At 40.6% G+C, this 17,777-nt stretch overlaps 1 protein-coding gene across 2 annotated transcripts in view; it reads right to left on the bottom strand.

Moving 5' to 3' along the window:
• Positions 1–17,777, bottom strand: part of bach2b (BTB and CNC homology 1, basic leucine zipper transcription factor 2b) — a 276,692-nt gene that overhangs the window by 24,069 nt on the left and 234,846 nt on the right. For both annotated transcript variants that reach the window (XM_048531765.2, XM_048531764.2), the window contains exon 3: positions 6,127–7,662. In XM_048531765.2, the coding sequence (XP_048387722.1) occupies positions 6,127–7,662 (1,536 nt within the window). The remainder of the gene's footprint in view (positions 1–6,126; positions 7,663–17,777) is intronic.

Genomic DNA, 17,777 nt, shown 5'->3' with positions numbered 1-17,777 from the left:
GTAATGACATACAACAATAATTTCATGGTAATTATTAACTCACAATGGTCATATTTGTTTCCAGAAGATTTTTATATTCAAATTTACCATCTACCATGGTGGGTTTTAAACTAGGGTTCTCAGAAAAGAAAGTGAAAGATCTGGAGGTGTTAATTTTATAGCTGCATTAAGTCAGTCAGATATCACACTGCCCTTGGGCACAGAAGAAGCAGTCAAGCATGAGGTCCGCTGCAGACAAATGTATCACGTCCTGTCTCCTGACCAGTTTGGTATAATTACAAAGACAAAACAACTTGTACCTACCGTTACCTCGAAATAAACTACACCTTGTCTAAAACAAATGCCTCCTTGTTAAGACTCAACAGTGGTTTATCCTTGATAACAAGGCGTAGAGCTAGATGAACACAGCAGACCAAGCAGCATCAGAGGAGCAGGAAGGCAGACGATTCAGGCCTAGACCCTCCTTCAGAAAACTTGTTGCTAGTTGGATAGACCTTTAGACTTAACATAGAAGAAAAGGTTATGTGCTATTGCAGCGACAATAATGGAGGATTCCCCATGTGAGGCAATCTAGAATGAGAGTTCATAGTTTTAGGCTAAGGGGTGCTAGATTTAAAACAGAGATGAGGAGAAATTGCTTGTCTCAAAGGGTTCTGAATCTGTGTAATTTGTAATCCAGAGTACAGGGGATGCCGAGACACTAAGAGAAGATAGATTTTTAACTAGTATTGAGTTAAAATGTCATGGGAAGTGGGCAGAAAAGTGGAGTTGAGGCGGAGAAGAAATCAGTATTAAATGTTGGAGTAGGCTTGAGGGGCTGAATCTCCTGCCCCTGCTCCTAGCTCTTATGCCACAGCAACAATAAAAGGGCTGTCTGTCTGGTACTGCAGCCGAGTAGCCTCAGGCTTTGGAGTAAAATTGCAGTCTGCACCGGTTGCTTGCCTATTGAATATGGCATTTGATTTTGATAGATGTCATGATGTTAGTGAAAAGATGCATGTTCATGCTCTTCTCCAATAGTTTGGCAAGTCATCATGACCAAGTGATTAAGATGACAGATTAGAAATCCATTGGGATCTCCTCGGTAGGTTTGAATACATCCAGCTGCGTTTGTTTGTATTCATGACTTTACAACTCTGCTGGCACAGAACTAGTGTCGCTATCTTTGGGCCAGAAGGTCTGAGTTCAAGCCCCATCTACTCTAGAAACATGTCATGTACATGTTTCAAACAGGTTGATTAAAGATATGTAGGATGAAGGCTTTGTGCTTTAAGTTTCTGTTTACTTTTTTGTTTGTTACAGTGCCCCAGCAGGGGTGTCCAATATGTTTAAAATTTCCTTTAAAAGAGTAGGAAGGAGAATTGAGGTTCTAGTGGCACAGTGGTAGTGTCCTCAGGGCTAGAAGATCTGGCTTAAGTCTCACCTGTCTCAGAAGTGTGTCATAATGAGTTTGAACAGGTTGATTAAAACAAAATATAGAAAGGGGGATTGGCGGCAGCACTCTGTACCAACCACAAGTGACCAGTGCTGGGTATCACAGCATATGACATAAGTATTCATGATGTGTCTGAGAATACTTAAGATCTAGATCTCACACCCACACCCACAAAAGACAATACTATTGGTCTTTACACTTTTAGGACCTAAGTCAGAAATTAAGCAAGATTGTCGAATGCAGGCTGTGGCGATTAATACTCCCTTGGTGGTTTTGGATTTCAATCATAATATAGTTCAAACCTCAAACCTCCAACCAAACTGGTCAATTCTCAGATAACAAGGTGTAGAGCTGGATGAACACGGCAGGCCAAGCAGCATCATAGGTGCAGGAAAGCTGATGTTTTGGGTCTACACCCTACTTCAGAAAAGGGTCTAGGCCCAAAACGTCAGCTTTCCTGCTCCTATGATGTTGCTTGGCCTGCTGTGTTCATCCAGCTCTACAACGTGTTATCTCAGATTCTCCAGCATCTGCAGTTCCTACTCCCTCTGGTCAATTCTCAGTATTGCTCATTCTTTGGTGAGTCATCTTTCAAGGTCACTAAACTTTTAGGTGGGGCAAGTGCGTTATTGTGGTATGGCTTTCTGAAGTTATTCCTGTAATACAGTGCAACAGTCAGGGAACTAAGTTGTGAAGATATAGGGCTCTATATTGTGAATAATTGGCCTGGAATTATAATTAGTTTGCTCTGCCAATGGTCTGGACTTTGACTGTGCCCCTCTATGTGTGATTACATCTTGTCTCAAGTCCCAGACATGGGGGTATCTGAATGAGCAGGGTGACCCAGATCCATAAGAGGGCACCATCCTGTCATTTCAATGAGAAAATCAAAGCGGACTTCTAAAAGCTGTAACTTGGTTTGACAGAATAAATTTGGTACTGTGAGGCAGAATGTTTCCTGAGCGGACCAAAACATGGCAATTTCACACTAAGGAATAGGTGAAACAGGATGCTGGATTGAAAGTAAGATTGAAGATTGTTTTATTTACCTTCAGAGATAGAGAAGCAAAATTTTCTGTGTTGCCTTATTCAGGTGCTTCAATGGATGGGGCAGATTTTGATTACGTCAAAGTGTAACATCCAGAGACCCAAGTTAATATTCTGGGCATGTGAATTCAAATCCCAACATGGTGAAATCTGACCAGAAGGCATTATCTTCAAGCATGGTATGGATGAGGAGGAATTTCTTTTCTCAGAAGGTAGTGAATCTGGAATTCTTTAATCACAGAGGGCTATGGAGGTATATTCAAAGCTGATTGATTTTTTGGGGGTCTGTTAGCTTAGTTGGTCATACCGAGTGATGCCAACAGCGTGAGTTCAATTCCTGTATCAACATGAAGGTCAAGCCTTCACAACAGCTCCCCTGTCCTGGTGTATGGTGGCCCTCAAGTGAAACTCATAATCAGTTCCTATTATCTCATCTCTCTTTCTCTAATGAGATAACAGTCCCATGGTCTCCTACAATGATGGCAATTTTACCTACACCTTTTAGACAGATGTTTACTCAGTAAGGGAATCAAGGGTTGTCGGAAAATGCAGGAGAGTGGAGTTGGGGATTATCAGATCAGCTATGATCTCAGTAAATGGTGGAATAAACCCAATGGGCTGATCAGGAGGAACAAGCTTAATGGTCTGCTGGCCTTTCCAACTACAGGATCCACTAACATTTAGAAACCTTAGACCATATTTGACATTTTACTGACAAATTTACAATATATATTTATTGGATATATGAGCCGATTATCAATGTAACACTTGGGAAAGACAGGTAGAATGGAAAAGAAAGATCTGAGCGAATGGTAAATTGCAATTACACTGGTAAAAACAGAACTTCCATAACAGTTATTAAGCATCTACATTTTAACAATGTTCTTGAATTTCAGTAAATTTTATATCAGCAAAAGCTACTCTTGAGATGTTTTAGCTTGACCAATGATCAAATAGATGAACCATCAGGATACAAAACAGAATGGAATGTATTTTTTTTCCAAATTTCCTGCACTGTAAATGCATTTGAACAAGTCCAGGTTCAAGCTGGTGCAAACAGTATTGACTCGACCACAAAAGAATTCAATGTTTTTTTGAAAAGACATATTGAATTATCTCACTTCCATCATGAAAGCTCTGCTTTGCACTGCTAAAGCAGGGCTGGCAACACAATTAGAAATGTGATACTGTTCAGAATACTGTGATCACGGATTTACAGTTGTAAGTTAAATATCAAAGCTGGTCATTGTACTCAGTTATAAATAAAGAAATATTGCAATTATGTAAAATAAAGGAGGCCAAAAAACCAGATCCCGTCACAGACATTGCCCAATACATTAACAGTTTCCTTCCTCTTTCAAAGTGCATTGTCCTCAACATTGCTAGCTGCTATTTTTGATACCTCATTCTCCTCTCTAGGCCTATTGACATTCATTGTGTTTATTTATAGTGTAACGGAAATAATGACTTTCTGGGTTAAAAATGCACGCAAGCATTTTTTAGAAATTCAGGTTTTTCTTCAGTCTGTGTGAGTTGGCCCAGTACTAAATAAGGTTTAGGCATGTAAAGCTGATCACAATCCATTAGTCATCTGCAGTATACATTACACTGTGCCAGACGAGGGATGTTAATTTTCCTTTGGCATTTTTATGATCTGCATGTAAAATAGAAAACTGTGGTTGGTTCTATTCACATTCACCCTTTCAAAAAATGTTCTCATTCAGAAAATGCTTGGCTAAAATGAAGCAGGTCATTAAAAGAAAATGAAAATCCCTTTACAAGGAGTTGTGCACAAAATAGCTGAGAGGATGGGCTAGCAATCTGTTCTCTGACATCTGTCAAAGTTACTCTTTAGCTCACCTATAGGCTGTGTATGACAAACATGCAAACTGACTAATCATCCATGTCCTTTTTTTCCCTCTTTCTGTACAGCTTTGTTTCACATCAGTACTGAAGCCTATTCTGAATCACAAGCCTGAAATTAGAAGCTGTGCAGGGAGACTATGCAATTGCTTGCCTGGCAGAAATTGGATAGCAACATTCCAAAAGTTGCAGGGAAGAATTTAGCACTCTGATTCCTTTGTTGCCATTATGTCATCTCTTGCTGCCTGAAGCAAGCAGAGAGCTAATTTAGATGATTAAATATGCTCCTATGAAGGGGAAATCAACTGGTGACCCAATCAAGGGCTCCTCTAGTTGCCACAAAAATAACTTGCACTGTTACTACACTAAGCCTCTTTATTCCCAGTTTCCTAAACTTGCAATGACAGGGTCAGGTGCCTCAAAACTATTTCATTGGCTGTTAAATACCTTGGGATAGTCTAAGGCCACAAAAGATGAAATATTCATGCAAAGTATAACTTTAAAGTGCTTTGTTATAATCATATCTTTGAGTAAACTTTAGTCTTACTTAGTCTGACCTATATCTCACTCCAGACCCATTACAATGTGGTTGACTCTTTCTTGCCCTCCAGCCAATTAGGGATAGGCAATAAATGCTGGCCTAGCCAGTGATGCTCACATCTCATGAAGAAACAAAAAAAGTTAGTTCTGCCAGGTTCTGCCTCTTCAGCATCGTATTAATTTGAGCCTGATTACATTTCAGTAATGTCATTTTGTGAGTGCATGTTGTTGTGACAAATCCAACTATTTAATCACGTACTTTCCTTAACTTGAGCAAGTTCTGATAAGACCTCTATAGACCCTTTTGGGATTTTCTATTTTAAAGCCTTGAAAATAAATACAAGTTGTTGTTCATGTGTTTTTCATGTAAAAATGACAATGTAAAGAACTATGATAGAATGTGGTATAATTGTACGTAGTGAATATAAACATTGCTGCTATCATTACCTACTAATTCTACCGTATTTGAGTTCTTAAAAAAAAACTATTTAAAGTATCCAGAATTCCTGCTGTATTATTTAATGTCTGGGAGTATCAAACAACCGAAAAGGTGCACCAATTTTACATTTATTAACTATGCAATCATATTGTCAAAATGATAATTGTGCACCTAATATAAATACAGACATATTAATTTCTGGTAATTATAATTTTAACTTTCCTTGGGCAATGTGGATTTGCTTTTTCCTCTTTTCCTATTGTTCTCATCATCCCTATCCACCTGGCCTAGCACCTTGTTGCCAGCCATGAGAGTCACAGTCATGACTGTCCTCTATAGAATAAAAGGCTGTCAACAATGACTCTGTGCAAATGCACAATATGCTTAAAATGGCATGAAATCATTAATGATCTTGCAACAACCTCCACAGGTCATGTTAACCCTTTTTGTTTTGTAGGGGTTAATGTCTTCATTAAAGAAGTGGAAATAACAATATGATATGAATGTGTTTATACATTTCTAAGTAACATTGTGAGGTAATTTCTATTCTTATGGCTTTCTTTGCTCCCTTCCTGGAAAAAGTCACAATTTACACTCAAAGCTGTGCTGTTCAGCATGGCTCAGTTCAGGAGCAAACAACTGCAGGATTCAAAAGCATATCCATTATCCCCCCATGATTCTAAATATTGGCACACTGACACTTAGCACAATAGCACAAATACTAAATCTGCTGAAACTGACAGTTCCAGTAAGGATGAATTTATAATTATATGTATTTTTATTAAGTATGTTGCTACTGTACCTCACGTCCTCTGTCTCGAGTTGAGCATGATTCACTGTCCCCTTCTGAAAAGGATCCAGACTCATCACTGGAATTGGTGCCATATGACTGCTCACATTTTAATGGTGGTTTACACTGATTGAACATTGCATCTCCGATCATGTTTAACTCTTGCTGTTCTGCAGATAGGAAGCGTGTTCCTTGTGAACAGGGTGAAGTGGACAATTCAAATTGGGGTAAACTGCAAGGAGAACCACCACTTCCATCTTCAGGAAATGAGTAAGAGGAACAGGAACTTGAGGTTCTGGTCCTAGTCTCAGATGGAGGAGACCGAGGACACACTTTAATTGGCACTGGGCAGCTGGTTTTACAGGTAGGTCGAATTCTACATGAATTCAATGGCAATAAAGGCTCCATTGCAAGTCTAGTAGGAACACAAGTCTGTGAACATGGAAGTGACTGGCTAGTACCGCTCCACAAACCTTTTGGCACATGCTCAGTAAGTTCGTCCTCTAGTGAGCCCCTACCAGTATATGAATGTGCAGCAGGAGTGTTCATCCTGTCCAAGGTACCAGAGGAAAATATAACACTCTTTCTGTCTGATTCCAGTTCTTGTTTGCAAATCACTTCACAAGATGGTCCTGTCAGTTGGGATCCAACAGTAAAGCTATTGTTGTCTTTCTGAGGTGTGCAGGATAGTCCATAGATCTCGCTATAAGGCCTGTATTCTGTTTTGAGGTCACCCTGAGTCATTCCCTCTTCAAGGGAACAAGATGTTCTGGTGTCTAAAGGTCGTTGCAGTGGATTTTGTCTCGCAGTAGATTCTACATCAGCTTTTTTAATGAACCTTGAACAAGGAGGTGTTCTACTTTTAGGTCTATCAACACACATTGGACTCATCTGCTTAATGTTGATTTCCTTATCTGCAACTGCATGTTCCATTGCACCAGGTTCACTTTCAGACAAGCACTGAACAGTATTTTCTGCTGCAATTTCTGGTGCATGTGGTTCAATTTTTACCTGTGCCTTGCTATATCCTTGAGGTTGAGAACAGACTGGCTGGTCTTCTTTATATGTGCTTGGAAAACCTGAGGTACTGGTATGTGGTGTGCTACTGATATGCTTGGTGCAAGCAAGCTGATATTTCCTGTATTTTGGGCAGCGTCCCATATCATCATTTGATGTAACAGGGATGGATATTACAGCTGGTTCTTTCTCAGATAGTCTGGAAGATGCTTCAAACCCAAGTGTCTCTTTACTTATTCTGTCCCTGGAACAGGTAATCTTACGAGTGTCAGATTGCATGTGTTCTCCCTCACCATCGGAATTCCCATCTTGTACATTGGACTTTTGGAACGTTGCCATTTTGGTGTAAAGGAAAAAACCATCTTTTTCATTAAAGAGCTGGGCCTCAAGGAAGCGGAAGCAAGAGTCCTCCAGATTGTGCATGTGTAGGACTTCAGCACAGTGCATGACCTCTTGGATGTTATCTCTGCTGAGTAATAGCTTAGCAGTGTAAGCAAACTGCAACAATGGGCTAAATCCTCTGGCGGTGACCTGCAAAAATAGGGAAATTGCCAGTATTATGATCAGCATTGCTATTATCCAAAACACTTCAAGTGTAGTTAGGTTTTCTGACAGTTCTAATGGTCATTAACAAAAACTGAAAAATGCCAGTTAATCTTTTATTGGGTCAGCACCGAACATTCCATATGAATATTTACTTTGGAAAGCAGCATCTCTGCATGTCAGTGTACTGCAAACGAAAAGGCTTTTGCTTCAAAATGTTACCCACATTTCAGCATAATGACACAAAAAACTCAAATCTAATAACCATTTAAATACTTTCAGAAAATACTATTTAAGAACTGCTTTAGGGCCACAGGCTCAAGTTTGCAGTGTGCTTAATTCAGTAGTCCCTTACCATACATCATGACTCAGACCGGAAGGCTGGCAGCTCCAATCTCAAGTAGGTATTCAGAATTTGCCTGATCTCCTTGAGAAAGTTGCTGAGGTACTTTGTTAACCATACGGCGTTAATGACTTCTCTTCTAAAGCAACTATCCCAAGGTGGATTTTTCAGCCTCTTAGTGTTAAGCAGACAAGTGGGTTAGGCAATTTATTTTGCTGATTTGATAAAAACGTGCTGCATTCAACTACAATTCCAGGATGTGAAATTATGTCTAGAAAAAGAAGCATCACTAATACTTGCTTCCTCTCCAAAATCCCTGAATATGTCATCCCCAACTCCAAGGCCATTTTGCCACAAAGTCCAGCTTCACTGTCACTAATTAATTGTGTCTATGCTCCCACACCTCTGAAATGGGCTGAACAAGTCTCACAAATAACATATTATTTGACTCTACTGTACTGTCCCTATAACTTATCCCAAGCATTCTGCAAGCCTTGAAAGATTAATTACATCCTCATCTTCCAATACTTTTTCTGTATTATCCAATTCAGTGAATCTGGCCTTGTTTTGCTTCAGTCTTACTGACTGACCTACCAATGACTTCTCTTCCCAGTCTTAGACTGTTATTGAAGGATTTCCCAAAGGCCTATCGTTAGCTCCACCTCTGCCTCAGCCACATTGTGCTTTTTGGTGATATACATGGGGTACACTCCCTATGTGCACTGTTGACATACTTTGCTTTTCAAATGTTCACACGTTTTCATGAGTTGATCACTTTGTAACTCAAATTATTATTTTCTGTGATATCACGGTGTGAAGCTGGATGAACACAGTGGGCCAAGCAGCATCAGAGGAGCAGGAAAGCTTGGCCTTTTGGGTTGGGACCCTTCCTCAGAAATGGGGGAGGGAAAGGGGATTCTGTTCGGAGGGGCGAGGGTAGCTTCTTTAAGGAAGCGCTGAATTTATTATTTTCTCTACTTGGCACTTTGGTGGTGGTGAGCTGCCTTCTTTAATTGCTGTAGTCCACCTGCTGTAGTGAGATCCACACTGCTGCAAGAATGGGCATTCCATTTGTACTTCTGGAATGCTTGATAGTATTCAATGTATTCAAAACAGAACAAATATGGTTCTGTATCTTACACTTTTGAAGAAAAAAAGTTGGGATAAATTGATTGCAAGCAGCTTTCTGGATTGAAATAGTCTAAGCGACTGAAAAATGTCAAAATAAATGAGTACTGTCTAGTAAATTGGCTAATCCAAGAAGATCCAACCTGGGTAAAGTAAGTAATTAAGCTATGGAACAACAGCGGTCATTCCTGCAAATTAACGTACAGTATGTTTCTTGACTACAGACACATACTGTTCCCTACCCACATCTGTTGGTGTTTTATCAGTGGCAGGGTAAATGTCAGACAACCATCCATCCTTAGGCCAGTTGGGTCCTTAAGTGAGAAGTGATAATGACTGGCTTTGACATTAAGGTTACATCTGACTGAATGTGACATCAAGAAGCATGAGCAAAATTGGTGTCAATGAAAAAGAGAGGGGAAACTCTCCACTGTTTGGAAGTTTATGGTTTTTGTAAGCAAATCAACTCACGCCCAAGACTTTACCACAGAAATTCCTTAAGGTAGTGTCCTAGGCTCAATCATCTTTAGCTGCTTCACCATGACCTTCTCTCCATCATAAAATCAGAAGTGAAAAATATTTGTTGATGCAAATTTGTGTAGCAAAAGGAGCAGGCAAATCAATAACTAAATTCAATTACTATTGTATTTCTTCAGTGTGTTAAAGTTAACTGGCAGTGCTAAAATTTGAAAATATGCTTTACTGATTTTAAATTAATCAATTAACAATTATTAATGGATACATATCAGAGATGGCAGGGCAGGTGATTGTGTTGCAAATGGCAACTACACGTATGTAAAAGCTGAGCTGGTTGAAGTGAACTGGGTTATTAGGCTACGAGGTATATCAGTAGAGAGAAACAGTAAAAAGTGTGTCCTTGGTCTCCTCCATCTGAGATTAGGGCCAGAATCTCAAGTTCCTGTTCCTCTTACTCATTTCCTGAAGATGGAAGTGGTGGTTCTCCTTGCAGTTTACCCTATTTAACTGGATATTTCAGAATATTCAGAATAAGTAAACTTCTACTGGAAAGAAAATTTCTGTGGTCCACAGGTTGTGGAAAACATCAAATTTGAGGAAAAGTATACAACTGAGCAAAGATAAATAGCAGGTCAGAATGTAGAGAATAGCAGAGATTGACTGAAAGATTAATCATGACAAATAAACTAAGAGTATGAGAGGAAGCTAGCTAGAAAGACGAAAACAGAAAGCAAGAGTTTCTACTGGTATCTAAAAAGGAAAAGAATTATTTCTGCTTTTGGAAGCCATGTGGCTAGAGAAAAGAGTATATCCTTAACAAGTTTTCCTGGTTTGCTGCATTGCGTTTCAGCTTGGTCTAGATGGATTACTACTGCAGGGGAAAGTATGTTTTGAGGTGACAATGCAAACAAATTAATAACAAATATGCTAGGAACTGATATGTGAAACCTGCTCATTAGAAACACAGGAGATGATATAGTCCATCACATCTAAGTGAACTCTCTGCAAAAGCACGTCAACTAGTCCTGCTTCTTTATCCATTCTCTTTACACCTGTCGCTTTTTTCTTCAATTCTGTGCAGATTAAAGAAAAATCACAGAAACACTGATGTGCCCACATCTGATATCCATGCAATGCAGCTAACCAGAAGCCCTGGAAACAAATTGCAACACAGAAGTGACCTCCTATGCCTCATTACTTGAGATCAGCCTGCAACATTCTGGATGTTCCAGAGGCACAGATCCAGAGGTTTACCTCTGACCAATGATAGAGTGACATCATGAACTGTAAGGTGAAACATAGAGGTAACAGTGTGTACCATATACAAGATGCATTGTAGTGATTAGCCAAGCTTTCTTTAACATTTTACAAACCAGTGACTTTTACTATCTAGAAGGGCAAGAACAATGGAAGGTCATGGAAAAAATACACATGTAAGTCTCCACCAAGCCAAACATCATTCTGAGTTGGAACTAACTTGCTTTTCCATCACTGTCACTGGAACGCCCTTCCTAACAGCACAGTAGATGTACTTGCATCAGATGAACTGCAGGAGTTCAAAAGGGGTGCTCAGCAGCACCTTTCCCAGTGCAATTATGAATGGTCAACCAACACTGGTATAGCCTGTGACAGTCACATCTTATTAACTCTCATTCTCTATTCTTCTGAATGAGGAGTGTTACCCCTAGTGACCTACACACACATACCCACCCAAGGCCTCCAATTTACCGATCCCTTCCCCACTGCTTGACTTACTGCAGTTCTAGTAGAGCACACCACTCTGATGCTCCTGGGATTGGACAGCTGAAGGCCATTTGACTTAAAAAAATCACAGAATCCCTACAGTGTAGAAAGAGGCCATTTGGCCCAACTAGTCTACACCGACCCGCCAAAGAGCATTGCTCCCAGACCTAGCCCCACTCTATCCCTGTCACTCTGCATTTAACATGAGTGATCCACCTAACCTGCACATTTCTCGGCTGTGGGAGGAAACCAGAGCACCCGGAGGAAACCCATGTAGACATGGGCAGAACATACAAACTCTACACAGACAATCGCTCAAGGCTGGATTCAAACTGGGGTCCCCTGGTGTGGTGAGGAAGCAGTACACTGTGAGCTAGTGTGGTGCTGATTTACTGACTGTTCTTGAAGATGGGACTGAACTCTTGACACCAGAAATATCTGGCTGTGGTTTGCCAGGCTAACAGGGATTGGATCTCACTGCATCCCATCCAACTTTCCAATGGGGGGGGGGGGCGAGGTCTTTACTTCCATTAAAATTCCAAACACCTATCAGACAGATTTTGCTTTAAATTGGCTAGCAAGTTGTAGAGAAATGAGGAAGGCAATTTTAAAACAACACGTTCAATAAAAAAAATTTGAAACAGTGTGAACAATACAAATCTTAATATCAATAAAAGCTGTTTGTTGAGCTGGTAGGGAAAGGATCTACAGAACAAAAGGTCCTTATAAGGATACATCAATGGCCTGCTTGTAAAGAGAGGACACAGCTCAAGGTTCAGGTAAGAAAGATCCACATAAACTGATTTTAAACCAAAGCAAATAAAAAACAATGATTGAAAGGTAACCTTACAGGGGCTTATAAAATAATGAGGGGTACAGATATTGTGAACGGTGGGTGTCTTTTCCTTAGGATGGGGAATTTCAAGACACTTGGCAAATTTTTAAGGTGAGAGGAGAAAGATTTAAAAAAGACATGACGGGCAATTTTTTTACGCAGTATCGCTCATATGTGGAATAAGCTTCCAGAGGAAGTGGTGGATGTGGGTATGGTTACAATGTTCATAAGACATTTAGATAAGTACATGAATAAGAAATGCTTGGAGAGACAATAGGCTAGGCACAGGCAGGTGGAACTAGTTGAGTTTGTGATTATGGTCAGCATGGCCTTGTTGGGCCAAAGGGTCTGTTTCCGTGCTGTATGACTCAATAACTAATACTAAAGTACTCCACAAAATCTGGGAAAATCAAATGAAGAGGTGTCAGTTTTGAGTGCCTTTGCTTTAAAGCCAAGGATTGAGCTGGCTCTATTTCAAATCATAATTGTATGTACTGTATGGATTAATGGGAGTGTGTGCAAAGTAGATTGTGGTCACTACCAAAGGCATTAGAAAAGAGACTTGGTAAAAGGGTTCAGATTATATGTACAGCATGCAGGATAACAAAAATAATCTGTGCTGCCGCACCCCTGAATTTGTATACTTCACAATCACTCACTCTGTCACCCCACCGACCCTAATAAGTAACTTGGCTAACAATAGCTCCAGCTCAATTTCCTGTCTTTAGTGAAGTCAGCTACATTAGGATACACCTCACTTGCTGAACTTAAACAAGTTCAGAATCTCAAATCTGAGTTTAAAAATCACTTAATCAATACTTTCAAAATAGAAAAGTCACCCAAATGACAAAAATCTAAATCCTGGGAATAATCTCGACGCAGTGGAATGATGCAATATTGGTGATAGCAAGCTGGCAGATGCTATTATGTTTCTCCCCATTTTCAATTTCACTTTGGAAAATAACCCCATCATTCAAAGTTAAACTTGTTCCCATGGTTCTAGGCTGTGCACGATATTCTTAAAAGCATTTGCAACATGACTTAACATAAAGATAGATCAGGGAAAATAGCTACAGAAACTTGGCAGACTAAAACTAAGCTTGCGGATTAGAAAAACTGTAATTCTGGCCAGTCTGTAAGAAAGCCATATTTAAGCAATTAATACGAAGCTGATTGACTTCTTCAAATGGGCTTGGGAAAAATTCAGGTTATAATGAGGGTAAAAATTATGCAAACAAGTGTAGGCATAGATGATCTAATAATTTATAGCCATGCTTGTTACAGTCCTATTGGGACTATGGAACAGTTATCTGTGGAAAACAGCTGGTAAAGTTTGAATAATATGAATTTTAATTGGTAGAGGCTTGATATGCCATAATTTTTATCATTACTACCTGGGAAGTAAGTTAGAAACTTGTGGAAATGTTAGTTTTCTGTGCTTACAAGTTTTGCCTTAAGTGATTGCCATTCTTCAGAACACTAAATCAAGAGAGAAGGATCCAAAAATGACACGACAATTGAATCCATTTCTTGCCCATTGTTTCAGAATAATTACCAATGGGTGAAAATGGAGACATTACCATAGAGTTCAATTTTACCAGGAAACAGTAAAGTGTGAAGATGGTCAAGTTTCATGGAGGGTTTCTCTGTGTATTTGCAGGGTATTTGCTAAAACTCACCTTATCAACTATGTACTACACCTCTATGGTGCACCATTCACCCTTTATTTATGCTAAGGTTTTGGAGTAGATCTGGCCAAACATACGAGCAAATCAATGGGACGCCCATGGGATCACCTATCTCTGGACTCATAGCAGATGCAGTGATGCAAAGACCAGAAAGGACCGCCCTTCCCCAAATCCAACCTAAACTCTGGATATGCTATATAGGCGACACCTTGTCATCATTGAATGGACCAAATTAGAACAGACACACAAACTTATAAACAACACCATCACTGGAATAAAATTCACCAGAGAGGAGGAGAAGAACAAACAGCTCCCATCCCTGGACATCATGGTAGTGCACAAGATAAACGGGAAGCTGCAAATTAAAGTACACCAAAAAGCCGCACACACAGGCCAGGTACTGAACTTTAACAGTAACCATCCCAGCAGGCACAAACAAAGCTGCGTGCAAACACTATTTACAAGGGCAACAACACACTGCAGCAACACAGAAATGTGCCAAGAAGAAGAAGAATACCTCTTCCAAGTGTTCAAAGAACTGGGTCAGAAGATGTCTACACAAACAGCATCAGAAAGACTCCACACGCCCCGAGACTCATCACACTAGCCTACATTAGGAATAAATGTCGGAACTCACCACAAGATTCCTATGACCACTGGGCATCGGAGTGGCACACAAGCCCACATCAACCCAAGACAACTGCTCACCCAAACTAAAGACCCACTCCTTGCCATGGACAGGGCCAATGTCATCTACAAAATCTCCTGCAGAGACTGAAACACTACATCGGACAAACAGGAAGGAAACTAACAACAAGGGTACGTGAACACCGACTGGACACAAAAAGACACAACCAATACTCACTCATCTCAATCTACATGGACAAGGAGAGCCACGACTTCGACTGGGACAACATCAAGCTCCTGGGAGAAGCGAGGCAGAGACAAGCATGAGAATTCCTGGAAGAATGGCACTCTACGAAGCATGCTTTTAATAAACGCATTGAACTCGACCCCATATACATTCCACTATGAAGGAAAACTGGAAATGAGGCAATCCATCTCAACAAACGCTCGAGTTTAAAAACCAGGCAGGAAAACACACCGACGCCTCATTGGAGGCTACACTGAGGATGTTACCCAGCATGGTAATGAACGTCTGCAAAACAACAAACCAGCTCGGTGAGCCAACCAACCTCAACATCTATATTCATGCTCCGCAGGCAGAAGTACATATAATTATTGGAACTTCCTGGGATTCTTGGCATCAGTGCCATTTTAAAAACCAGCTGTGTACCTGGACGAGCCTGGACTGCCAGGATTTGACCTTCACCATGCACATATTGGGAGGAAAACACAAACAAGTATTTCTCAGGCCATGTAGGTAACATGACGGCCCAGTGGAAATACAAATGCACATTCGAAAATGTAATGCTAGTTAAAAATCAAGTGTCATAGGTTACCCAACCTTAGCTTCATCCTATCTTAGAATCTTATCTATTACCCTTCCTCATCACCTACACTATAACTTACAGCTTACTCGTACCAAGTAGCATGCTATGCTGACCCCTCTGAAAGCTGGGGTTGTTGTGACCATTGATGACCACATCACACTCCCTCTCAGTCCCTCTAATGACTCTCCCAAGACTTGCCCTAGCAGTGGCCTCTGATACATAAAACAATCTGACATTTTAGAATCCAAACATGTCATCAGAACATTATCCTAGGGTTCTGAGTCACCAGCCCAACGACATTCCCACTCTGCCACTGCCTTTTATGAGCAAGATGACAAGCTCCCATTATTTCTTCCTGTGTTCTATCCTACTGGGTAAGTGTTAAGGCCTGTACACAGCTTCTACAAATAATTTGTCATTTTTCGCTGTTGAACCAATACCATCCTTAATTAACAGAGTTAACTCTCCACCTTTTCCTAGCTTCTTGTCTTTCATGAATGTCATGCCCCCATTATGTAAATGGAAATATGTTTATATTCTTGTGTCTATAAACAGAAAATGCTTAAGATCATAAATAAAAACAGAAATCACTGGAAAAACTCAGTAGGTCTGGCAGCATCTGTGGAAAGAAATCAGCGTGAATGTTTTGGGTACAGACAGCCTTCCTCAGAACTGTTCTGAGGAACAGTTACTGGACGCAAAACATTAACTCTGATTTCTCTCCACAGATGCTGCCAGACCTATTGAGTTTTTCCAGTGATTTCTGTTTTTGTTCCGTATTTCCAGCATCAGCAGTTCTTTTGATTTTTGTTTAAGACCATGAGGTGTTTTCAGTTTAGAAAATTTAGAATCAAATGAATTTTCTTTGCAATCCATGACAAAGAAACTGAAAGGAGTCAGTCAAGCAAAAAATGAAAGATTTTGGACAAAGTTATAATCGCTCTGGATTTGGATCTCTATAACAAGTATTACTGAGAAATGGAGTGAAATTTTGTATCAGAGATAATGGGAACTGCAGATGCTGGAGAATTCCAAGGTAATAAAATGTAAGGCTGGATGAACACAGCAGGCCAAGCAGCATCTCAGGAGCACAAAAGCTGACGTTTCGGGCCTAGACCCTTCATCAGAGAGGGGGATGGGGAGAGGGAACTGGAATAAATATGGAGAGAGGGGGAGGCGGACCGAAGATGGAGAGTAAAGAAGATAGGTGGAGAGAGTATAGGTGGGGAGGTAGGGAGGGGATAGGTCAGTCCAGGGAAGACGGACAGGTCAAGGAGGTGGGATGAGGTTAGTAGGTAGCTGGGGGTGCGGCTTGGGGTGGGAGGAAGGGATGGGTGAGAGGAAGAACCGGTTAGGGGGGCAGAGACAGGTTGGACTGGTTTTGGGATGCAGTGGGTGGGGGGGGGGGAAGAGCTGGGCTGGTTGTGTGGTGCAGTGGGGGGAGGGGACGAACTGGGCTGGTTTAGGGATGCAGTAGGGGAAGGGGAGATTTTGAAACTGGTGAAGTCCACATTGATACCATTAGGCTGCAGGGTTCCCAGGCGGGATATGAGTTGCTGTTCCTGCAACCTTCGGGTGGCATCATTGTGGCACTGCAGGAGGCCCATGATGGACATGTCATCTAGAGAATGGGAGGGGGAGTGGAAATGGTTTGTGACTGGGAGGTGCAGTTGTTTGTTGCGAACTGAGCAGAGGTGTTCTGCAAAGCGGTCTCCAAGCCTCCGCTTGGTTTCCCCAAAGTAGAGGGAGCCACACCGGGTACAGTGGATGCAGTATACCACATTGGCAGATGTGCAGGTGAACCTGCACGAGTGAAATTTTGTGTTGTTGTCTTCTATATTTAATAGGATCCCTATATTAGATGGCTTAGTTTATGTATTTTCCTCTTTGTATCATAAACTTCCATTCTGCTGTCAAAAAAAAAATATCAGAGGCCCCATGTGAAAGTGTTCAGTGACTCACCATTATATTAAATAACTAAACAAAATAAAAGCCATATGATCCTCCAAAGCGGATTTCATTTGGACTTGGCTGGTAGCACTATCATCTGGGATCATAACAAACTAGATTTCATTTTCAAACCAAGTTATTTGCCACAATAAAAAACTTGCTGGTCGAAAGATTAATGCTAGGGATTGAAACAGTGCTGGAAAAGTAAGCAAGAAAGGATCCAATAAGTATTTCAAACAAAAAACAGGCAAGTTAATATTCTACAGATAGAATGCAATCATGGAAAAATTATGCTGATGATTTAATGAAGCAGTTTACTTCTAAACTATTCCCTCAAGCCAGTTTCAGAAGACTGCTCAGTTCAGACAAGAATTTGCTCATTTACCACAGCTATCCAATGCTTACCATGCTCACACTTGTGTAAAAATAAGTAAAAATATATAAAAACAAGCATAAGCATTTACACAAGTAAACAGTAACGTTTG

Source organism: Stegostoma tigrinum, chromosome 4 (genome assembly GCF_030684315.1).
Source record: "Stegostoma tigrinum isolate sSteTig4 chromosome 4, sSteTig4.hap1, whole genome shotgun sequence".
In the NCBI taxonomy this organism is placed as follows: Eukaryota; Metazoa; Chordata; class Chondrichthyes; order Orectolobiformes; family Stegostomatidae; genus Stegostoma; species Stegostoma tigrinum.
Note: the sequence above shows the minus strand (reverse complement) of the source record. Positions and strands in the feature narration are given on the sequence as shown.